The sequence below is a fragment of the Neoarius graeffei genome, chromosome 3, assembly GCF_027579695.1.
Source record: "Neoarius graeffei isolate fNeoGra1 chromosome 3, fNeoGra1.pri, whole genome shotgun sequence".
NCBI lineage: Eukaryota > Metazoa > Chordata > Actinopteri > Siluriformes > Ariidae > Neoarius > Neoarius graeffei.
In genome coordinates, this window is record NC_083571.1 from 26,046,478 (window position 1) to 26,071,634 (window position 25,157).

Below are 25,157 nucleotides of genomic sequence, written 5' to 3' on the forward strand. Positions count from 1 at the left end.
CCCGTGGGAGGGGCAACAACTGATACATTTTTACAAACAACCAATAAACAGCCAATAGGGAGGTTGCAACGTTCAGGCTCTCCTTTGCTCACAGACACTCAGTAATGCACTTATTCAGGAACAGAGAGAACTCTTTATTTTATCTTATTTTTTGGGGCCCCTCTCCACACCAGTCCCGGGTGCAAATGCTACCATTGCTACCCCTCCAGAACCGGCCCTGTTAACTAGTATTAAAAAGGACTGTGTATCGCACAGATTGTTCAATTTAAAGCTAGAAATAGACAGTGTATAATCTGAGGAGCTGGTTGTGGTTGCGCAGCACTTCATATGAGAGGAGAATGAAACCGCGGTTGGAATCATAACGCCACAGACTCGGAAGTGCGAGTGCGCAAAGTGAGAGCTGTCAATCAGAGTGAGAGCTGTCAATCAAAGCGAGAGCTGTCAATCATGAGCGCATGCAGCGCTCAACTTGGAATGTGTCAGCAGAATGTCAGAGTCTAAACAATAAACTTACAATAAATGAAGGATCGGTCAGTGGAGAGCTCAGCTAAGCTCAGCATGTTTAATTCCCCAAGCCAATGACAAGAACTTTCGTGAGAAATAACGTGAACATCTGCATCATGTGGGATTTGCGGGCGGGAGCGGGACAAAATATGGCGGGCGGGAGCGGGACTGAAAATCATAATTCTTTGCGGGAGTGGGACTGCACAATGCGGGAGCGGGCGGGAGTGGGACTGAAAATTCTGTCCCGCGCAGACCTCTACTACACACCATCAGCACAAAATACTGCATGTCTGGTAAATGAACAAGGTCCACAGACCTACATTGTGTGCAAACCCTCCTAAAAGCAAACCAGTTTCCCACCGACGGACTGACCGATGGGTCGACACACGACTAAAAATTTCACCATCCCCCCCGGTTTGATTTTACAACTCGACCACTGCACGGGGAGAACATGCAAACTCCGCACAGAAAGGCCCTCGCCGGCCACGGGGCTCGAACCCGGACCTTCTTGCTGTGAGGCGACAGCGCTAACCACTACACCACCGTGCCGCCCCGGAAGAAAAGTATTCAGCGGTAAAACCCAGAATTACCCATAAACCACGACTAACTCAGGACAGCAGAACACCATTGCTGTAGCGCAGCGCTAATCCGCCAAACGCAACCTGATTGGCTAATGATGGCTTTGCGTTTACGTAACCGGATCCTCATTACAAATCCAGTTGCGCGTTAGCACAACGATGCAGGAGACCAAACTACAGCTTAACTCCACGACCACGCCCTCGAACTTTTCAAAAGGCTTTTCGGGTTGCGTGTGAATCCGCTGTGAAGCAACGGTTCATGATTGACATCTGTTTGAATAAATTAAGCCCCGCCTCTGTAGAATTAATTGGCCATACTGTTTAGAAACCCGCATGTGCTTTTGATAATTATTTATAGTCAAGTATGTGAGGCAGGCTTGTAGTACTCGAATCTGACTCGTGCATTAACTGCACTCGGACTTTATTTTTGTAACGTCATAATAATCTGGCATATTTATAGCTACGTTAACTTTTATGCTAATTTCATGCAAGAGAATGCAGAGTCAGGAACAAACTAACGTTAAATGGTACTAAAATGCCTGTAGAGACGCCTCTAGGATTGTCCGCTTTGCTCATACAGACCTCTCGTGCAGTGTTACAGTACGTGTTCCATATGTAGAAGAACTATCGACGGGACGACCTCGAACTTCAATCGTCATTTGGCAAGACTCCACCCAGAGAAGGCAGTGACACGCTATGGTCATCGCGCTGTTGGTAGCGGGGCTTGCTGAGCGATGAACTAGCGAATGTTAACCCTCTCTCATGTTATTTGCCCTGTTGATGGTGGGCGGGGCTTGCTGAGCAATGAGTAAGCTTTTTATCTGGAGCCTGTTAACTAAAACGGGGCAGTAATGTTAGTCCGACACAGCAGCAGAGACGCTTTCATATAAAGGCAGCAACAGCCGCCGTCAAATGGTGCGGCCGGAGTCTTGTTCTCGGACTCGACTCGATTTTCTTTAATGACTTGAACTGAAGGTTTAGTGACTTGACTAGAACACTGATGTGAGGAAGAAGAAGAATCCTAGGCGTGCTTGGACTCATGAAAACAAGGCATTTAAAAATAATAATCATCAGCCCATAGGTTGGCGGTTGGCGCCAACTATAAAGGTTTGACTTTTTCTGAATTTGCCTTGCTGTTCAAAACTCAAGTTTGTCGTCAAGACTTCTACAAGATTCACAAACATTTCATTCTTCTCATTTCACTCTATCCGTCTTTACCAGGGACGTGTTCCTGCCAGACCTCAGCCCACAGGTTGGCATCTGCGCTGTCCCCTTGTTCATCAGGCTGCTGGTGCATGCCCAGGAACGCTAGCGGCAGAGCCACGCTAGCGTGAGCCTTCAACACGTCAGGACTGTAGTGACTGATGGCATGGACTGTCAAGCAGCATGAGGATTTGTACACGGCCTCTGGGGGACAGAGGGGGAAAGAAAAAAAAAAAACAAACGAACACCACACATTAAAGACAAGGACGAGGGAACACGAGAACAAAAAAACGACATTGTGATTAGGGGAGGACATCTATAGGGGTGTTCACACGGCACATGTATTTTGTTGCGATATATCTTACACCGGTGTAAATTTTGTGGAGCGTTCACACGTCACAACCCTGCTTACTAGAGAGAAGCGTGTTAGCACCGGTGCAGCCCCACTTGCGTTCACACGGCAGTTTTTGCGACCGTGCTATACGATAGTAATAATGCGGAAATGAAATGTGCGCATGCGTGAAAATGTACTTCCTTTTCCCGGTTGTCATGGCATCACCAAGCGCCGGGAAAACAACGTGGATGAAGACACCAGTGTTGCCAGATACTGCTGACGTTTTCCAGCCCAAAATATGTTCAAATCCGCCAAAATGCACTTAAAACCGCCCAATCTGGCAACACTGGAAGACACGCAGTTCTGTTGTTGTTGATATTCGCCATTTTGGAAGCGCAAAATACCAGGATGCAAATTATGCAATGCCCGTATGTAATCAACTCTCCTCACGCGTAGCGAGTCTACCCCTGTAGCATTCAGACAGACGTCCCATTTTATATCGGTGCTGCCCCGCAAACTAGCATTTACTCCGAAGTAAATTTCTTAAACCACCTCCCGAGCAGGGTTAGATTTGCACCGGTTTAAGCAGCTTTCAGGGGCTACACCGCTATAACTTTGTACCGTGTGAACCAGTGGCGGCTGCTGGTTTTTAAAACAGGGGAAGCCCATTTTACGCATTCATCGTAAAACCTGTAGGCCGGATATCAAAGCATAGAAAGGTGTGCCCCATTAGCATAGTGAACTAGACAACCCTACCTAGTGGCAGAAAGTATTTTTGCTTGTACATTTCATGTTATAGTCTGGCTTGCCAGGCTAGTGCCTCATATCCTTAATCAAAAATATCAAACATCCAAAAATCACTGGCTATTCAACGAAGAGCCTTGAACATCATACCCTGATATGCAACACAGAGTCTTTAACACAACACCCAGCTGTGCAACACATCCTTGAACATCTTCTGCAACACAGTCTGGAAATTCATAACCAGGTAGGCTATGCAACACACAGAACCTTGAATATTATACCCAGGTATAACCTATAACACAGAGCCCACCATTCTCTTAACATTACTGAACAATATACACACTTCAGATTCATGAACATTATATGATGCACACTATTTATACACAAATTCTGCCCTCCGCTCCTTTTCCAGAAAATGGTCTTTGACCCTGTCATACCAGCTGGTTGTGCTTTCCAGAGACTTCACCAATTTCTGTTAGCAGCTAGCACTGCAGATCCCAATAAGGCTCAAGCTAGCCTACAACCAGATTGAACTACAAATGAAATAAACGAGTGAATTCACGAATGATCAAACTGATAGAATGGATGAAAGTTAACAGAGCACAACGAGTAATATTTACATTTATTTACAGAGTAATGTACAGAGACATCAATGAGAAGAACCGTTTATATGAAAAGAAATTCGGACAGCACTTTGGCACACGACTACACTTTCTCGACATCCGCTAGGGACTGACTGATCATGCTTCCGTGTTCCTCGCCGAAGTACCGCCCTCCTCATGTCTTTCAAACACTACCTCCAATAATCCTTCATCAGCCCGGCTTCTTGTCCCTCCCACTGTCTCGTTTAGTCCCAGAGAAGACCGGCTTCCCTGGAAGTGACGATTTTGTTGATTTTAACCAATAACAACTAGCCGAAATTGGCTGTTCAGAGCCGTCTCGTAGACTGCAACGGATACCCGGCTGCCAGTCAGTGTTACCAGATACTGCTGACGTTTTCCATCCCGAAATATGTTCAAAACCCGCCAAAATGCACTTAAAACCGCCCAATCTGGCAACACTGCTGCCAGTCCATAGAGCCCATTGAAATAAGAAAGGTTACAGCCTGGCAGCAAAGGTGATTCTCGTAGCGAACTGCAAGTTCGTCAGACATCACTCAAATAAGTTACAGGATAGTTATGAACATAAATACAATCTTGGGCATATATTATGTTATGCAAGTTACTGTTTTAATGAGAATTCAACGTCGTAGACGCCGCAGTTTGGGGAGAGAATTTTAGGGGAAGCTCGGCTTCCCTTGTTGTCTCTGAGAAATCGCGCCTGGTGTGAACGCTCTACCGGGGCAGCCCCGGTGCTACACCGGAGTAAAAGTTGCCGTGTGAACACCCCTTATGACTACTTTCTTTAAAAATCAAAATCAAGCTTACCTTCTTTCTCCAGGTACCAGGTGCTGAGTTTCTGCAGAAGCTTCTCCACACTGCTGTCCTTCGCTGTCTGCCAAAAAAGAGAACCACTTTTCAATTCAAAAGCATGAACGCTGGGTTTACGTCTGAGCGTTTGAGTTCTAGGATTACTCAGTGTAAACTTTCGAACCTGCACATACTCACCCTGACCAAATGACCGATAGCAAAGGCAAAAGATTTCTGAACCACGACGCTGCGGTCGTGGATCCCGTTTAGGAGTGCGCTCATTAATTTACCTGTAAATGTAAACATCACACACACACACAAAAAAAAAAAACCCCAGTGAAGACGTGTGTAAATAATTGTTTAGACGCGCTGATCTAATGTAATACAGATTACAATCGTTACCTGAGTAAGGCGTGAGGTCTTGAGGACATTGTACTGTCAATGACACAATCACGCTGGCACAGCCACCCTGTAAAGCGTATAAATATTTAACTGTGTGTTACATACATACATACATACAAACACACACAGTTGTGGTCAGAAGTTTACATACAGTAACATGAATGTCATGGCAATATTTGGGCTTTCAGTAATTTCTTTGAACTGTTCTTGTTCTGTGGCAGAATGATTGTACAGCATACAGCTTTAATTAAAAAAAAAAAACCACACACACTAGAATTTGGTGCACAAGTTTTAATTTTCTTTGGGTTTTCTGAAATCAACACAAGGTAAGAAATATACATACAGCACACCTAATATTTGGGTAAAATGCCTCTTTGCAAGATTCACCTTGACCAAATTTTTTTGTTTACCATGAACGAGCTTCTGGCAGAATTCTGGTTGGATATTTCACGACTCTTCATGGTAGAATTGGTACAGTTCAATTAAATTTGGTTGGGTTTTTTTTTTACTTGCCATGGACTCATCTTATAAGCACGGTCCATATATTTTCAATAGGGTTGAAGTCAGGACTTGTTTGAAGCTTAATGTTAGCCTGCTTTATCCTCCACAACCAGCTCTAATGCGTGTTTGGGTTCATTGTCCTGTTGTAAGTCCCAAGTCGTGTTCAAGTTTCTGATGGTTGATACTGAAGAATTCTGAGGTAGTCCTCCTCCTTCATTATTCCATCCACTTTGTGCAATGAACCAGTTCCACTGGCAGCAAAACAGCCCCAGAGCATGATGATCCTACCACCACCACCACCAGCTGGTACAGTGTCCCTCTGTACATGGTGGTCATTGTGGCCAAACAACTCAATCTTTATCTCATCTGACCATACAGCTGTCCTCCAGAAGGCTTTTTCTTTGTCCGTGTGGTCAACTTCAAACTTTAGTTAAGCTTGAAGGTGTCAGTTTTGGAGCAGGGAGTTATTTCTTGGATAGCAGCCTCTTAGTCCATGGTGATCTGAACTGTAGACAGTGATCCATCAGCTTCCAGTTCATGGCAGGACTGTGCCATGGTGGTTCCCAGGTTGTTCCGGACCATCCAAACCAATTTCCTTTCAGCTGAGGGTGACAGTTTGGGTTTTCTTGAAGCAAAGTGGCTTGGCAAAGTGGCAACACCTTACAGTAACTTGGATACAATTGTTTGAACTGATATTGGAAAATTTGCAGTTGTTTAGAAATGGCTCCAAGAGACATTACGGAGTTGTGTATATCTGCGATCCTCTTTCTCAGATCTGCACTGAGCTCCTTGGACTTTCCCATTTTACTGTGTGTTGGTCAATCCAATGAGTGCTGTAAACAAACCCTTTTTATGAAGGCACAGAGAAGCTACCAGCTGTAGTCAATCATGATCACTAACAGGAAGTTAAGAGACCTCGGCCTCGGCAAGATAAGAGACATTTTGGAAGTTTCAGCACCTCTGAATTAATAATCTAAAAGTGAGTGTATGTACATTTTTGACCCTGTATGTATAATTTTGACCCTGTGTTGATTTCAGAAAACACAAAGAAAATTAAAACTTGTGCACCAAATTCTAGTTGATTTTTTTTTATTTAAGATGTATGCTGTACAATCATTCTGCCACAGCAAAAGAACAGTTCAAAGAAATTACTGAAAGCCCAAATATTGCCATGACACTCATGTCACTGTATGTAAACTTCTGACCACAACTGTACATTACAACGCGTTTATACATATACATTTACCTTGGTTCCGAGGCCGACTCCACTCTTTAGTAAATCACAAAGTTTAGGAACCAACTCGCCAAGCACGGACACATCCAAATGCTGCAAACACTAACGTACACAAACATACATCTTGAATCGTTAAGTAAATAATACCACACTTTGATAAAGCACTGACACTGGAGACTCCTTCCAACGATCACGTATTTGAGCAAGTACATTCATAGAAATCATGCAGCCTACTACCAGAGGTGCGGTTATAGAAAATTCTGACCAATCTAAACCACGAATCCAACAGTTACAAATAGTTCAGTTATCAATTGCACACACACTGTATGAGACATCAATGTTGAAACTACTGCCCGCCCAAAAAAAAAAAAAAATTTAAATAAATAAAGTCGCCATTTAGACTTAAGCAAGCAAATACATAACAACCTTTGATTTTTGATTGGATAATTAGTACAGCGATTAATGCGTATCAGCTAGCAACAATTCTTTGAACCCTAACTGATGCAGTGAGTAGCTTCTCATTTCTTAAACCAACATGTCGGTCGGAAGACGGATCCCTCGTAGAGCAGCTAACTGCTGATTTTGAGGAGAATTGTTCAAGCATGAAACTTGGCAAGAACATTCATATTGGGCTACACTTCAAAATGAGCTGATGAGCCAAGCAAAAAAAAAATCCAAGATGGCTGCCTCAGCAATGGCAAAAATCAAGACTTGACACATATGAAACAACATACTTGAATGATTACCGTTTCTATTTATATGGTGTTTTTTTTAGTATTCTGAAACACCCATGAAAATCTTAGGTATCAACTTGGTCCATAAATTTAAATTTTTATGTCAAACACCAAATGTCGGTGAAGCTGTCCGAATGCCATAAGCTGAAATGTATATTACAAGTTTCCGTCCGATAAATGTATTGCATTGTACGGTATATTGTAGCAATGAATGAAGATTAAATCTGGTCATGTTAAAATGAAAATGGATCCTGTGTATTCCTTGCCCAATTGTAATGCCAACTATTAATTTACTTTATTACTGCATGTAAAATTGTGCCGAGAGAGGAGTTATGGTATTGTATGAGAAAGTGTGGCGTGAATGAGAAGCATATCAGAGTGGTGCAAGACATGTATGAGAACAGTGAAACGGCAGTGAGGTGTGCAGTTGGAACGACTGAATGGTTCAAGGTGAAGGTGGGACTCCACCAAGGATCTGCTTTGAGTCCTTTCTTGTTTGCCATAGTGATGGATAGTTTGACGGACGAAGTGAGGCAAGAGTCACCATGGAACATGATGTTTGCGGATGATATTGTGATATGTGGTGAAAGTAGAAAGGAGGTTGAGTTGGGTTTGGAGAGATGGAGGTATGCATTGGAACGAGGAGGAATGAAGGTGAGCAGTAGCAAAACAGAATGCATGTGCATCAATGAGAATGGGGATGAGAGTGTAGTGAAGATGCAAGGAGTAGACGTAAAGAAAGTTGGTGAATTCAAGTACCCGGGGTCAACTGTGCAGGAAAATGGGGGCTGCGATAGTGAGGTGAGAAAGAGAGTGCAGGCAGGCTGGAGCAGTTGGAGAAGGATTTCGGGAGTCATTTGTGATTGGAAAGTCCCAGCAAAAGTGAAAGGTAAGATGTATAAGACAGCAGTGAGACCAGCTGTGATGTACGGATTGGAGACCGTACCCTTAAAGAGACAGGAGGCAAAGTTGGAGGTGGCGGAGTTGAGGATGTTAAGGTTTGCGATGGGAGGTTGGACAGGATAAGGAACGAGCACAGCAGAGGGACAGCACATGTGGAGAGCTTGGGAATGAAGCTAAGAGAGATGAGACTGAGATGGTATGGGCACATCCTGAGAAGAGATGCAGAGCATGTTGGAAGGAGAGTGTTGAGGCTGGAGCTGCCAGGCACACGAAAACGAGGAAGGCCAAAGAGGAGATACATGGATGTGGTGAGACAGGACATGAAAGTGGCAGGTGTGGTAGAGAAGGATGCGGAAGACAGGGAGCAATGGAGACGAAAGAGCCGCTGTGGCGACCCCTAATCGGGAGCAGCCAGAAAAAGAAGAAAAGGTCTCGAGTGATAATTAATGGCAAAATCAGGTTAAGGATTTCAATAAAATTATTAATGGACCCAATATTCACTCAAATCCATCAATAATCTTTAGAGATATTGGGGGGGGGGAATGGAATTTTGGCTAGAAATTTGGTGGCCATCTTGAAAAATGGTGGCCATCTTGGATTTTCACTTGGCTCATCAGAAAAATTTGAAGAGTACTTCAATGTGAATGAATGTTTATGCCAAGTTTCATGCGTGTATCATCATTTGAACGATTTTTCCATCATTTCCTCCACTACACGTGCTCATGGAAAAGATGTTCCTGTGTTTCAGAAGAGTCAAATGGTTGGCCTGCATCAAGCAAAGAAAAGAGATTGCTGAAAGGACTGTCCAGTGCATTATTAAACCCTGGAGGGATAGTGGTGAGCCATCGGCTTTGTGGAAAAGATGCGTTTGGAAAAAGATCCTGACTGACTGTGATCAGAGATCACTTAAATGCTTGCTAGCTAAATAAATCGACGATAGAACTCACAGCTATGTTTAATAGTGAAATTAAGATCATTTCCACACCCACAGTGTGATAAGAACTCTCAGGATTGGGACTAAACAGCTGTGTGTCCATAAGAAAACCACTCGTTTGTGAGACTAATCAGGAGGAAAGGCTTCAGTTTGCTCGGAAGCATAAAGAGTGGACTCTGGAGCAACTAGAAAAAAGGTCACGTGTTCTGATGAGTCCAGATTGACTCTATTCCAGAGTGATGGGCGTGTCAGGGTCAGAAGAGAAGCTCAGGAAGTGATGCACCCATCATGCATAGTGTCCACTGTACAAGCCTCTGGAGACAGGGTTATGATCGGGGGCTGGTTCAGTTGATCAGGTCGAGGCTCAGCAACATTACGGGGTAATAAAATGAAGTCAGCTGGCGACCTGAATGACCAGTTTATCGTCACATCAATGGATTTCTTCTTCCCTGATGGCACGGGGATAAAATTAGTGGTTCAGGGAGCATGAGGAATCGTTTTCATGGGATGCTGGAGAAAAGACTTTAGGGTTGTTTTACAATCAGGGTACAAAGTTCAAATTGATTCAAACTGGTTCTTGTACCAGTTTTTAAGTGAAGGACAAGTTTAAGAACAGATAGGCATGTGTAATAGTTTGTATTATAAGATTACGTGTAGCTTTAAGCAGGGCTGGGAGAAACAAATGAAGTGATTCTCGGAGAGGACGTTTTTTTTTTGACAATCCATAGTGCTTTTAAATATAAGCTTTGTGTTAGTTGTCTCTACAGTAATATTTATGTCCCAATATCTTGACCACATTTTAGGATGAAAATCATTTTAGATACGTTATTTTATATTGAAAAATTAGCTGTCTCGGAGAGGACTTTTTTTTTAACACTAATTTGATCAAAATAGTCTGAAAACTTACTGGCATTCAACATTAAAACTTAACTATGTTTCCAATGATATGGAACCAAATATTTGTTTTATGGTATAAAGAATGATTTAAGTGCATCCCTGTGGTCAAAAAAGCACTTTTTCTAAATGACACGAGTAATTTTGCTAAATATGACATATATTGCCATACATTCACCAAAAATAACGTTATCACCAAATTGTTTTTTGCATGGGAAATAGAGCTATCACAGGGCTACAATAAACAACCAAGTTTATTTAGTCAAGCCTTTTGATATTGAAGTGTTAAATGTGATTTTTAGCTTGCGTACCCTGATCGTAAAACAACCCTTTACGCAGTGGTTCGACTCTCCTGGCATCAATGCAAGATCTCGATGAAAAATTAATACAACTCTGGACTGAAATGTTGGGACACTGCGCAAGTTTATCGAAACAATGCCACTGCGAATGCATGCTGTAATCCAGGCCTATTCAAATAGCGGCCCGGGGGGTGAAATTGGCCCAATTGAAATTTAATCCGGCCCGCGGCAGATTTTTTAAAACAAAACAAAAAAAACATACCTACGTATCTGCCGCGGTGCACAGTTTTCTCTACCGCTCTGGCACAGACCAGAATACAGGTCGTCTCCATGGTGACAAACACTCATTCTCGCCGATTCTCGCGATGTGACACTCCATGCAGCTACAGCAGTGGCAACATGGCGCTGTCCAAGCAACATCGCAAAGTTGACAGAGAAAACCGTAAATTTCAAAGCGAATGGACTGAAAAGTACTTATTTACTTTGCCAACTACGGCAAGCGATAGACCTGTGTGTTTATTGTGCAACGAATCTGTAGCTGTGGCCAAAGAGTACAACGTGAAGAGACATTTTACAACAAAACACGCTTCATTTTCTGAGCAATACCGAGAGGGCTCCGAATAGACAGACTGGTAACTTCTTTTGAACAAAGTCAGCGTGCAATTGGTGGCTTTTGCACAGAACAAGAGAGAGCTTTTATTGCATCTCTACGAGTGGTGTGGATACTGACAAGAAAAAAAAAAAAGACCCTTCACCGAATCAGAAACTATTAAAGACTGCATGCTGGCGGTTGTTGACACTGATTGTTGACCAAAAAATGAAAGACAACGTGTCCTCATCTATTAAAAAAAAAAAAAGTACCATTTTTCATTATATTTCATAATAAAGGAAAAGAATAAAATGTACCTTATTTTATTTCATATATTATGTACCTTAGTATACAGTGAACCCTCGTTTATCGCGGGGGTTACGTTCCAAAAAGGACCCGCGATAGGCGAAATCCGTGAAATAGTCAACTTAATTTTTTTACAACTATTATACAATACAAATGTAAAGCATTTGTTTAAGGAATAAAAAAAAACGTTCTTGCAAATAACTATGACAGTTTTTAATACTTTTAAAATAATAATACTGTAATAATACTGTAAAATAATATTTTTAATAATGAATACGAGGTTAGACACATTGCGACTCGCGTATTTCACAGTCCCTCTGACTGTGCCTCTTTGTCCTGACTCCGCTCCGCTGTAGCGTCATTTTCTGCTGAAGGCTGTGGTGCAGGTGTCTTTTTCCGAGAGAACATCATAGTTATGGGTAGTTGTTGGCACTCTTTTTTCTTCTGGGCAAGAAGATTCTTGTAAACAGACATGCCACCTTCGATTATATTTGAAAACTGTAACGAGCAACACATCAACGGGTCCCATTCTTGTGCCACTCGCTGAAGTTCAGTGTTCTGAACACAATGCACTGTAAAAAAAAAAAAAAATCCGCGAAGCCGCGAAAGATGAACCGCGTTATAGCGAGGGTTCACTGTAGTAGATTTTAATTGCCTTTAGCCGATATCAATTTTATGTCAATTGTTTGTCCGGCCCTCACAAATTTTGTAATTTTCTAGTTTGGCCCCCCTGCAAATGTATTTGAATAGCCCTGCTGTAATCAAAGCTAAATGCGGCCCAACTAAACATTAAAGTGCGTGACCTATTTTAAAATTTTTTTTTTGGGCAGGGCAGTGTAATATGTAAAACCGAGGTTATTAAACATTTTAAAATTGTACATAATACAACAATACATTTTTAGAATAATCATCAGACGATCCAGAAAGACAAAAGCGACATTTTGGACAGCTCTAGCCTGGCGATCCCAACCTCATTAGAAAAGCCCTGCAAGTGCTTTTAGCTTCCAAAGCATATCCGGCAAAACTCGTTTACCGGCAGCCATAATGCATTTTGGCACAGCAACAGAGCACAGTGTCTGGCGCATGCCTTATGAATTCATACCATGTTAATGGTCTCCATCATAGGTGAAGACTTTGCTGCACTCAGTCTGGCAGTATCCATTGCACTCTGTGATGAGAGGAGAACAGTTTCAGATATCACACTGGGAAGAAGTCTCATTTTCACCTGATTGGTTCTCTGATTACTCAGATAAACATACTAGGGATGCACCGAGACCATGTTTTCCCAGAGTCGGTACAAGTCCATGTGTTTCAGTACTCAATAAGGAAATGACTAACCTCTTGAATAGTAATAAATCAGTGTTGGAGGGCATTTTATTTAGGTCTCTACGTTTCCCTGGTTTACACAGTGACCATGGTGTGTTCATGCACTCAAGCTACCAAGTTCTTCCTCACATTAGCTAGCTACATTAGTTTCTCTGATTGATTCGGGCTGCAGTGGAGATTGTGTATTGTTTCATTCAGAAAACAAAGCAATTCTGGACAGCTGTTTGTGTTTTCATCGCATTGGAATCTTCATACAGGGTAATAGCTGTTATTTTATCCACATTCACTGGATATGAGCAATCGCATGCTCCGATCGGCTACTCTACGACTAGGCTATCAGCTCATATACCGTGAGTAGAGAAAAACAAAATGGCGGAGTGTGTTGCTGAACTAACAGACAAAAAAAAAAAAACCCTCTACTTGAAAAAAAAACCCCCAAAAATGTTAAAGTATTTAAAAGAAACAGAAATTGCTAAAAGAAGAAGAAGCCTTTATTTGTGTCACATGTACGCTCAAGCACAGTGAAATTCCTCCTCTGCATTTAACCCATCTGAAGCAGTGAATACATGCATGTGTGAGCAAACACACATACCCAGACCAGAGGGCAGCTATACTACAGCACCCAGGGAGCAAGTAGGGGTTAGGTGCCTTGCTCAAGGGCACTTCAGCTATTCCTGCTGGTCCAGGGAATCGAACCAGCAACCTTTTAGTCCCAAAGCTGTTTTTCTAACCTTTAGGCCACGGCTTCCCCATATTAAGGTTTTTCACCCACGTGACCAAGTCATGTGATGCTGCCATTTTGGACAGCACGGCTCGAATCAGTTTGAATGCGAGGAAGGCGACAAACGAAAAACATAAAAGAAAAAGGAGCGAGATGCAGAAAACACCTTCACTATCCAGCGACGTAGGGCATTTACAGGGCGAGCAGAGGGAGAGGTATTTGCAAAAATTGAGGTTAGCAGGCTTAGAGAACGACGTTTACCTGCTTCCACCAGGATTGCTCACTGACGTACGGAAGTACACGAAGCCCTCGTCTTTACCTGACTTCGGCCCACATGATTTGTATACCTGTCGTTAAAAACCCATCGCCATACACAGGTATTGATCTGAAAGCGTATAAGAGTTTGGATGCCTACAAATATTTTGTGTCAGGCTGGGTAACATGCCTACATCAGCGGGTCGTCCCTGGAGCCGGTGGTCGCCATCTTATTACAGCTAAGGTTTGTTCACATTTTCATTTACTTTCGGTCCTCAGGATAAACAAAATGTTATTAAAGGTCATTGAAATAACTTCTTAGTCTGTTGAGACATGGCCCGTTATAAATTTGCTGTTACCAGGCAATGACCAAGAACTGTATTATTAGGGTTGGTGTCTGTGTTGTAGCAGTGTACTAGCAGCTAGCTGTTAGCACTAGCTAATGTCAACAACAGTAGCTGGTATGTTACTGTAGCAATGTTTACGTTCAGTCATTTGGATGACTGTTAAAACCTTTCAGTCTCAAGTTTTTCCTTTACTGTATTTACTAGTTTACTGTAATTATGATCCGGCAGCTATTTACACCGGATCCAGGGTAAATAGCTGCCGGAGCTGACGTCCGAGCTTGCCGGAGCTAGCGCGCTCGGGCAGGCTGGGAGCTAGCGCGCTCGGGCAGGCTGGGATGTCGGCTCCGGCAGCTATTTACCCTGGATCCGGTGTAAATAGCTGCCGGATCATAATTACAGTAAACTAGTAAATACAGTAAAGGAAAAACTTGAGACTGAAAGGTTTTAACAGTCATCCAAATGACTGAACGTAAACATTGCTACAGTAACATACCAGCTACTGTTGTTGACATTAGCTAGCTTGACCTTCAAAATGGCGGACACCGGGGCGTCACGTGACCCTGTGACGTCAGGTGAAAAACCTCAATAAAATAATATAGGGTTTTGTTTTTTTTCTCCCAAATATCTCCTGTTCCACACTCCAGCCCAGTCGGTGGCGGTAATGCACCTTAAAGTTGGTCTGCCAACCGCCAAAAAATAAATAAATAAATAAACAAACAAATAAAAACGCACTCAGAAGACGACCACCCCCCTCACCAAAAAAAAAAAGGGGGGGGGGGGGGGGGGGAGTGAATGTTTTTTTTTTTTTTTCAAGAATAATCATCATTGCATTTTTCACAAATTGCTCCTGTCATTTCACTGGTTTGTTTACATTTTAAGCGGAAATGATTTTGTATCAAGTTTTTATTCATCGACTTGGCAAAGAATAAAAATGCTCCGTTTCTCAAAATCCAGTGAATGTGGATATAATAAAACAGTTATTCCACTCAATCTCATCGTACATGGCTTATAGCTATCGGCTCATGCACCACTCCATTTCGTGGACTCACTTAATTATTTTCACCCGCTCGCCTAACGTTGCCCGGAGACGTTTTCTCTCGCCTCGCTAGTTTGTGGACCCGGATGCTGCTAGCAATGAACTCTTGGGCTGAGTTTAAGATGTCGTAGCAGGCTCCAAGAAATGCATTCCTTGTGTCCGAAATCGCTCACTCATTCACTACTCCCTATTACTATACAGTGAGCTCATTGGTAAAATGAAAAACCGCTTTCGGACACTAGTCCGTCACGCTGGTATTTACGTCATTGCTGTCGCACAATTAAAACGTGCCAGATCAGTCGGCTGGTGGGTTTCAAAATAAACACGCGCATATATTTTTGTGATAAATAAATATTATACTAAGCGCATTTCCCCACATTAATCAATCAATACAAAGTAGCTGCATCTTTCAGTTCTTTTAAATCAAGGCTGAATAATTTCTTCTTTGCTGCTGCCGCCTTTTTCATGGATGCAAACGGCGCGCCTTTTTCACGGCTGTCTGGGGGACTTGTGTGAATCGTGCAGATCCGATTAGGTTTTTTTTTTTTTTGGGCGGGCGTTGGAGTGTCTGATTATAATTTCATCAAAGTAAATTCTGTATTAAAATTACTAAATAAGCAAATGCCGTTACAGTCCATGAAACATAGGAAGTATGAGAAGAAAGCAGTAAATCAGAAAGCTGCGCATGTAAAGCCAATTGGCTGCGCGCCGTTATCTGCTGCTGGCTGCACTTCACTGCACGCGCAAGGATTTCCATCAGTCCAACGTAGGTTACGTAATTGGCTTTACGTGCGCAGCTTTCTGATTTACTAACCCTAACCCCCCCCAAAAAAAACCTCATCGGATCTGCACGATTCACACAAGCCCCCCAGACAGCCGTGAAAAAGGCGGCATCCACCAAAAGGCGCTCCGTTTGCATCCATGCTTTTATTAAATCAAATTTGAGACTTTTTGCAGCGCGACCGCAATGCATAATGGGATATATTGCTTTGGTTAGTGACCATCATTGTACACTACTGTTCGTGATGCATTGTGGGATACTTTTAGTGCACCATATAGGGTGTAAATAATCCTCACTAAGGTTTCGGACAGTGCTACAAAACGGCGTCCTCACTATATAGTGAGTAGGGAGCGATTTCGGACACGGGTTGCGTTATCTGTCCATAACATGACAGTATAGTATCACTTCTTATAAGATTATGTTTACTCATGTTTTATAGGAGTATGGGTGTGGTATTGGACTGATCCTCAATACCAGTATTGGTATCGATACATCGGAATCCAAAAAAAAAAAAGGCAGCCGAATTTTATTCGATTTTCAAATATGGAAAAATCACCGAGTTGCCTGTCTGAACCTTGCCTTAGTGTTTTAAGGATTCGGTACTGTGAGGCAGAAGAGCTGCTGCTCACCTTCTCCTGCTCTGTGGCTCTCAGACTGAGATAGTTGAGGACTTGCGGCTCGAGCACGCTCAGCGCCTCGAGCAAAGCTGGGATGAGACGAGGGGCGTGCGGTTTCAGACAGCTGCCTGCTGCTTTACTGATCTTCACAAGAGTCTGGATACTAACACACACACACACACACACACACACACACGTCAACGTTAATCCAAACAGACGACAAATCAAAACACCACAACACTTGTATTTGAAGTTATGGGACATTCCACCGAATGGGTGCCATTTGCTCGTTGTACCACTCCCAAATTAAACTTAATTTGTTATATCTTTTCAACACTGATTATAATAACACACATTTAACTATTCAAAATGTGTATTGGTCAACCTCAGGCTACGTTATTCATTTATTTTTTTTACAAGGTTTGGAAGTCAAAGATGGCTGCATACTCTTTATATGAGTAACAGGACTGAAAGTAACAGGACTGAGTTTTTAGCCTAGGATTAGCTAATACATGGAATTAAGCCACATGGCGTCATTGCTAATAGCATGACCACACTTAGCACATTCTAGGGATTTACCAACAATCTGTATTTTTAAAATAAACAAATATCATCTAAGAAATAATTTAAGTAACAGGACAGTATGTTGACATTGACCTTATCAGTCAAAGTTAAAAAAATCATCAAATATACAGAAAAGTAAATGAGAGAACTAACTTTTGGTCTTCCCATGGCCTTCAGAAGACACAACTGATGTAACTTCCTGCTGAGCATGTGATTTATAGAAATGTTCCAAATTTGTCAGATGGGGTATTATGTTTGGGTAACAGGACTGAGTGAAAACCCAGGGACACGACTAAAATGTGTATTTTAACTAAGATGTTGTGGATTTCTTATGAAAAAAAATATATTTAAACCATGGATAGGATATGGAGTCACACAACAGTGCAAAAGAAATACTGTTTCTGAAGGATTTTAATCATAATATTTCATAGTTAAGCATAAAGTTAGAGTGCGGGGACAGGTAACACATGCTATTTTTCAGTGTTTTAGGTAGTTTTTATTAATCCTTACAATTATATATCTTAAATTTGAAATCAAATCAATATGCAGGACATTCTGCGTGATAAGGAAATGTATTTTAAAGTACATTTTTATGTGCATTTATACATATAATTTTCTAGGGATGGAAATGGCACCGATTCGGTGGAATGGCTCTTATATCAACCCTTTCCTACCTGAGAGTGCGCACCTCAGCCACACTGCTAACAATGCCTTTGTCTAGCAGAATGGGCAGGAGCACACCTACTGTTTTTTTAGCCGATGCACCTGTAGATTCACATGTTCGCACGCATATCTGCCACACACACACACACTTATGTTTTCCAAAAATTATGACACTGATAGCAGCGAGTTAGCACTAGCTCATGCAAATTATGTAAATACAATCCCAACCTGCACAACTTTTCATTCACGTATTTACTGCTGAAAAAGTCACACACACACACGACATGACACTTTTTACCTTGCTGAGGGTCTTCAGAGTTAAATCTGCGGCTTTTCGGACCGATTCCTGAAGTACGCAAGAATACCGGAAGTTAGTCAAGAAGCAGCTTCGGCTATTTTAGTGATGCAATGCAACAAAGCATCCGGAATTTAAGCCGATTATGGGGTACGACAAACACGTGTCTGTCTTGATACCTTGATATCATCCAAAACCCGGAAAAGTGTTTCCCAGATCTCGGTTAGGTGATCTATCAAGTCGTCTGCAGGCCTTCCACGAATCAGATCATTTAAAGCCAAGCAGCTATATCGAGAAGAACAAATTCGCCTTAAAGCTCAACTGGATTCGCTAGAAAAAACAATCATGACTCTTTCTGTTCTGGCATGTTGTATGTTACCTTGACTCCCGAACTCTCCACATATTGCTGGTCAGGTTGGAAATGACATCCTGCAGTATTGCTTTGAAGTATTTATCAACCTTAATTAAGAAAGGGGAGAAGGAAAAAAACAAGGTAATTTTATTTAATTTCTTCAGTAACTAGCAGGCTACATATGTACACTAGGGGTGGCACGGTTCACAAAAGTCGCGGTTCGGTACGTATTGCGGTTTGAGGTCTGCGGTTCGGTATGTATTGCGTTTTTTTTTTTTTTAAATCTTAAGTACTCTGTATTTGGGCATATAGCCTACTATTTACCTTAAGTAAACATAGTTTAGGATACAGCATTTAAGAGAGGTTAAAATTATAGTTACAATGAAATAATCATGCACAAACTGAGTTTGAGTTGACATAAGCACATTTTATGAACAATCTCTGATGAAAAGCCAGGTAGTATTTTGAAACAGCAAGAGGGAAGACATGGATGATTTCAACAGCTTTTTTATTTACTACAGTATTTATACAAAGTGTCAGGAGTGTTTGCTGCCATGTTGTGGCATCTAGAGGAACCAGGTGTCTTTTATCACATACAGAGTTTTCATAATTGGAAGAAATAAAAATGAGTTCTTAAAGCTTACTTTTGAACAGATGTGTGTGTTAAAACTTAAACTTTTATGTGGCGACCAACCAACCACCTATATACAAAAACCGAATCAAAAACTCTTCTAATCCCTGAGAGTGAGGATGTATTTTTTCACTTGAAATTAAAGTGCAGTGTTTTGAAACGTATGGCTCCGCTGTCACTTCAATTCTTTCGCGCAGGGGTGATAGCGTTCCGGCGCCGCGCCGGATTTCCGGCGTACCGCGGCGCCGGAAAAAAAAAAAAAATCTAGTTCGCCCATTATCCTGTCATTCTGAGATGCGCAGATAGACAGTAAAGGGAATTCCGAATTCCCTTTACTGTCTATCTGCGCATCTCAGAATGACACAGGATAATGGGCGAACTAGATTTTTTTTTTTCCCCGGCGCGGCGCCGGAACGCTATCACCCCTGTTCGCGCGAAAGAGAACCACGTGGTTTCATACGGGCATTCGGCTTTTTTTTTTGGCGAACGTCTTAAATAGCGGTACCACGGTTTATACGCGTATTGCACCGCAACAGGCGTATCGTACGGTTCGGTTTTTTTCCCATAACCGTGCCAAGCCTAATGTACACGTGATGCACTGGGCTTGTGCAAAGATCTCAGTATTTATGTCCTGGAGTTGATACAGAATGCAAAAGGTCTGATTAAATGTTTATAAAACCGTACGATAGTTTTGTCAGTGACGAGGGCGTCCCAGATGCTGGTCATGGCCTGTCGGATGCCCAGGTTGGGATCAAACTGGTACCTGTAGAGGCGGGGCACTAACTGGGACAAAAACGGAGCAAGCTGCTCTCCAGCTTTAGCTGCGATGATGTTAAACCCAAAAGCTGCCCCCTGCAACAGAAGAGGAACCATGAGGAGGAAAATTAGGACCCAGGTCGCATCAGTACTACGACAGATAACATTTAGAACCATGTACGAAGCAGTACGACAGATTTGATAAAAATCCAGATCCACAGAAAAAGGAAAGGAAAAGAAATACTCGATAAATAAAAACACGATGACGCATCAGGTTTGTAACGCTCACCTTTCTCGAGTTCCACATGGCATGGTGGTTGGCCAGGTTCATGAATTTGTAAACAAGATCTGGTTGGTTTAGATCACTTGCCAGAGAGCAAAGCTCTTTGTAGGTTGAGAGACCATGCCTGTTGATCAGGAGCAGCTTTAAACTACTGATTAGAATATAATAAAGAGCATCTGACTTCGAAACACGTTGTGTACCTACCCATCAGGCGCTTTACCAAGAGCATCAGCCTGAAAGACCTCAGTGTCTTCAGATAGCGTGTGTTTGACTCTAAAAACACACACACACACACCAAGTTAAAGTCACAGTCTTACCTCTGACTGCTACAAAACTCTTGCATAAAATGTATTAAAGGTCCCATGGCATGGTGGTTTGTTGATGCTTTAAACGGGCTCGTGGAGGTTTCCGGATGTTATATCCGCAGCCTTTCTCGAAATGAACCCTCGGCACGTAGATATAACCTCCTGGGAGAAAGCCCCATTTCAGCGCTTTTCCCAGTGCGTCGTTTTGCTAATGAGAAGCAGGAGGCGGGGAAGGGTAGAGGGTGGGGGCGGGTCTTATCATTAATATTCATGACATGTAAACGTGTTACCTCTGATTGGCTAACAGCACTGTGACGCTACCGCCAGTGGGTCAGAACAAGCGGATGTGGGTGTCTTACTATGGCGAGAGAGAAGGAACAAACCGCGAAGGGAAAAATACTGCGCGCTGACGTCATTAAGGTGCGCCGCGAGGAAATAAAATAAATTCAACAAATGTTTGGGTTTTTACTGAACAAACAAACAAATAAAATGAACGAGTGACTTAAAAAAAGAATGTGGGTGTCTTTGTAAAAACTGTTTTGATTGGCTATTATAACAGAGCATGCTGCATGCTTTTTGGTTTTGTAGCGCAGAGTACCTGGCTAACTGCAGGAAGCGGTTAGCTGCACAGCTAATGTAGCCATTGCAAGGCTAACGTGGCACCGATTTTAAAACACGGCAAAACGACTTAACAGTTATACACTTACTTGTTGGGTGTTTGTGGCTGATGCGGCAGGGATGCTTGGTACGGACCCAGGCTTCAGTGACAGTTGATGTGCAAAACCTGCCCTGTACTGTCCCAAGTTGTGGAAACATTCCTCAGGAAAATGCTTCCGACAAACATACACCGTCTTAGGTAGATTCGACGGCGTATTATTGAAGTAAATAAAATTAAGCCACTGCGTCTTCAGGGGCTCTCCCGTCGGCAGTAAAAACAGACTCTTTTCTGTGTTGTCACATCCATGTACAGCGCAACTTCCATGTTTGGTGGCAACTTTTGAGCTGGGCGGGCAATCCATACAGTGGGTGGGAATCCAGAGGGGGAGCGTGGGGATCATCTCCCTTGCTGACGTAGTAAAGGGAAGAGTTTATCAACGCGCCATTTTGACGCGCCATTCTCAAATGTTGGGCATAGTTTGGTTTACACATTATGAAATTTCTAGCCACTGGGGTGACTTAAGAAGGTCAGAGGAACTCATTTTAACGTTAAAAAACCTCAGAAAGTGAAAATTTCATGCCATGGGACCTTTAAAAACAAGCACATCGGTGTAAACCTGTGATTTGCCTTGCAGCTGAAACTACTGTTCGAGCTACAGTGGACAGGACCTCGGTGAATGTTCCATAAATCAGCAATAAGCCTTTATTATTTAAAAGTTCTGTCGAATGCACTAAACGGCTTGGAATAATTTATCAAAGTACCTTTTTCCGGTCATAAGGGTCTCCACTAGAGTGGACACCAGTTCCTGTTGATCCTGCTCTCCTCCCAGTTCATACACTAACCCCAGGCCTTTCGAAGCCACATCCTGACTAAGCTCTACACACAGATTTAAACGTTTTCTCTCAGTTATAACAGTTACATCAGAAAGCATGACTCATTTCAGAATTACACTTTCTGTACTCACCATCTGGGTCAGACAATACGGAAATGAAAGCTGTCTGGATCTCCTTTAGACGAGACTAGATCAAAAAAAGAAGAGTCCTTATAGCTATAGTTCCAGCATTAGATTATTATCGAGCGGCGGCTACAATTAACGATATTTTGGCCGTTTCAAAAGTAGAAAAGACTTTCAGTGCTTAAACTGTGCATGAATAATTACTCAAACTTCCACTGGGGAAAAAGGAGTTGATTCCCAATGACTTGGCGTATCAGATCACATGACACCGTTCCACAATTAATTAATTAATTCATTAATGACACCTTTGTCCACAGTTATCGACACCGTTCCACAATTATCGACATCCAGATGATTTTTTATATATATATATATATATATATATATATATATATATATACACATATATATATATATATATATATGAGTGATTCTACCATCAGGTCACAAAACATGTAATCTTTAATGAATGATATGTTAAAAGATAACTTTAATTTTCTGAGCTGTAATAAAAACATATTTCTATGCCAAAGTCAGAACGTAACAGAAGTGTTGTGGACATATATATTCTCAATTTTAACAATGTAGAATTACTTTTTGAAACATAGGAAGGTGATGTTTGAGCAAATATAATTAATAAACATGTGTAGTAGAATAAACATACACATTCTTTCAATAAGATTAACATGGTATATAGCTAGATTGTAATTAATTTGTAACAGACGCGAGATGGACAATCGTAACAGAAGTAATGGAACAGACATCATTTTGGAACTCATAGGCTTGACTTTGGCATATAAATATGTTTTTATTACATCTCAGAAAATTAAAGTTATCTTTTAACATATCATTCATTAAAGATTACATGTTTTGTGACCTGATGGTAAAAAAAGAAATGGTTTTAGGTGAATTTTTAAAAATAAAGTTCATGTCCCCATTTCAGTACCCATAAGCGTGGAATCACTCATATATTTTTTAAAAATAATAAAAATCGGTACGTGGCATTAAGTTAACAAAACGGTTTTTATTTAAAATTTGTTTTACATAGACTTGTATTCAGTACAAAACATCTTTCATATAAATATATGGATGTCGGCGTTTACGTAAATGAGGACGTCATTCTAATGTTTGTAAACTAACTGATGTTAGTTTTCTGACCTGCGTCAGAAAATCTTTTTGTTCCACTAAGTATTTTCGTAGACCATATTTTGTTGATCATTCGTTGTTGTTTGCATTCATTTCTAATTTTATAGTTTACCAATAAATATCAACAGGCAATCGACATCGCAACCACATGGAAATCCAGGTCAAAGGTCGCATGTCATTCCTCGAACCAAAACTGGATGAAATCTCTACTGATATTGTGATATGTGGTAGATATTTACAACAAACTGCAAAAAATATACATTATATATTTATCTATATTTTCTGAATGGAATAGAAAAATCTGAATATTTCAAGCATGTAATTTTTTATATACTAAGAATTTAATTCTGGTCTAATTCTATTTACTGCAATCGGATGCCAAATACTCTATAAACATTCCATTCTGTTATGGATCAGAAATTTTTTGTTTTTATTATTTAAAAAAAAAAAAAAAAAAAAAAAAAAAAATCACAGCATTTTTTTTCCATCTACTTTAAAAATGACCGCGAGTTGTCCTAGTGACATTCACAACTGTTATGGATCGATCTTTCTTTGTGTAACTTTTTTTTTTTGAAGTAGTCAAAGTCCTTTCCGTTTTGAAGTAGTCAAGGTCCTTTCCGTTTCGAAGTAGTCAAGGTCCTTTCCGTTTCCGTTTTGAAGTAGTCAAGGTCCTTTCCGTTTCCGTTTTGAAGTAGTCAAAGTCCTTTCTGTTTCCGTAGCCCTCGGCCTCTCGCCTATTACATAGCTAGGGTTACAGTAGGGGGCGGGTCCTCCCACGTGACTTAATCCCACAGGGTGTCGATAATGGTGGACACTGGTGAAAGTGATCACTATTATCGACACCTCACGTGACTTCTCAAACGTGTGTTTAGATACAAAATGGCGACTGTTGAATGAAAGAGTCAGAAACAAAGGTTTCGACAAGGCGATCATGAAATATCAGTGAATTAGCGTGTCCGCCTCTTGATCGGGTTGTACCAAAGACCATCATAAAAATGGTACCTACTGGGGGCATTGTGGCTCAGGTGGATAAGGCGCCATACCATAAATCCGGGGACCTGGGTTCGATTCTGGCCCGACGTCATTTCCCGATCCCTCCCTGTCTCTCTCTCCCGCTCATTTCCTGTCTCTACACTGTCCTATCCAATAATAAAGGTGAAAAAAGCCCCCCCCAAAAAAATATCTTTAAAAAAAAAGGTACCTACTGCCATCTGGCAAGGCACGCTGCAATACAGATGCGAGTGGGGAGTCAAACTCTCGCAGTTACCAGAGGACCCGCCCCCCACTGTAACCCTAGCTATGTAACAGGCGAGAGGCCGAAGGCTACGGAAACGGAAAGGACTTTGACTACTTCAAAAAAAAAATATGTTACACAAAGAAAGATCGATCCATAACAGCTGTAAATGTCACTTAATCCCACAGGGTGTCGATAATGGTGGACACTGGTCAAAGTGATCACTATTATCGACACCTCACGTGACTTCTCAGACGTGCGTTTAGATACAAAATGGCGACTGTTGAATGAAAGAGTCAGAAACAAAGTAGGTTTCGACAAGGCGATCATGAAATATCGGTGAGTTTGATCAGTAAAAACATGTCCATGATCTTTCCACCATGCTTATCTGCGATGATAACGTCCGGGTTTTCCTCACATTGCTGATTGTGTTAAAAAATAAATAAATTCCATCTCGGGTAACGAGCTGCGTCATCAGACGACAAGCTCAAAGGGCGAGGCGGGTCATCCGGTTGAACCAATAATAACTGTTGTAACTGAAACTCACCTTTGTAAAATTGTTTTTTATTGGTAAACCTGAAAGTGTCGATAATTATAGCCGCTGCTCTAGTACAGTATAAAATTCATCTCGTGTTATGTTTATATTTGACTGTGTAGCGTCTGT

General features: G+C 41.7%; 1 protein-coding gene across 1 annotated transcript in view; it reads right to left on the bottom strand.

The window, feature by feature from the left end:
* Window positions 1-25,157, bottom strand: part of ecpas (Ecm29 proteasome adaptor and scaffold) — a 101,406-nt gene that overhangs the window by 20,385 nt on the left and 55,864 nt on the right. Inside the window, exons 26-41 of the mRNA XM_060916569.1 lie at window positions 22,123-22,177; window positions 21,920-22,034; window positions 20,400-20,468; window positions 20,202-20,319; window positions 19,841-20,008; window positions 18,553-18,632; window positions 18,353-18,458; window positions 18,177-18,224; window positions 17,890-18,008; window positions 16,664-16,814; window positions 12,671-12,736; window positions 6,922-7,011; window positions 5,175-5,241; window positions 4,971-5,062; window positions 4,791-4,857; window positions 2,301-2,489 (exon numbers count right to left, since the gene is read on the bottom strand). Coding sequence (XP_060772552.1) covers window positions 2,301-2,489; window positions 4,791-4,857; window positions 4,971-5,062; window positions 5,175-5,241; window positions 6,922-7,011; window positions 12,671-12,736; window positions 16,664-16,814; window positions 17,890-18,008; window positions 18,177-18,224; window positions 18,353-18,458; window positions 18,553-18,632; window positions 19,841-20,008; window positions 20,202-20,319; window positions 20,400-20,468; window positions 21,920-22,034; window positions 22,123-22,177 — 1,600 coding nt within the window. The remainder of the gene's footprint in view (window positions 1-2,300; window positions 2,490-4,790; window positions 4,858-4,970; window positions 5,063-5,174; window positions 5,242-6,921; window positions 7,012-12,670; window positions 12,737-16,663; window positions 16,815-17,889; window positions 18,009-18,176; window positions 18,225-18,352; window positions 18,459-18,552; window positions 18,633-19,840; window positions 20,009-20,201; window positions 20,320-20,399; window positions 20,469-21,919; window positions 22,035-22,122; window positions 22,178-25,157) is intronic.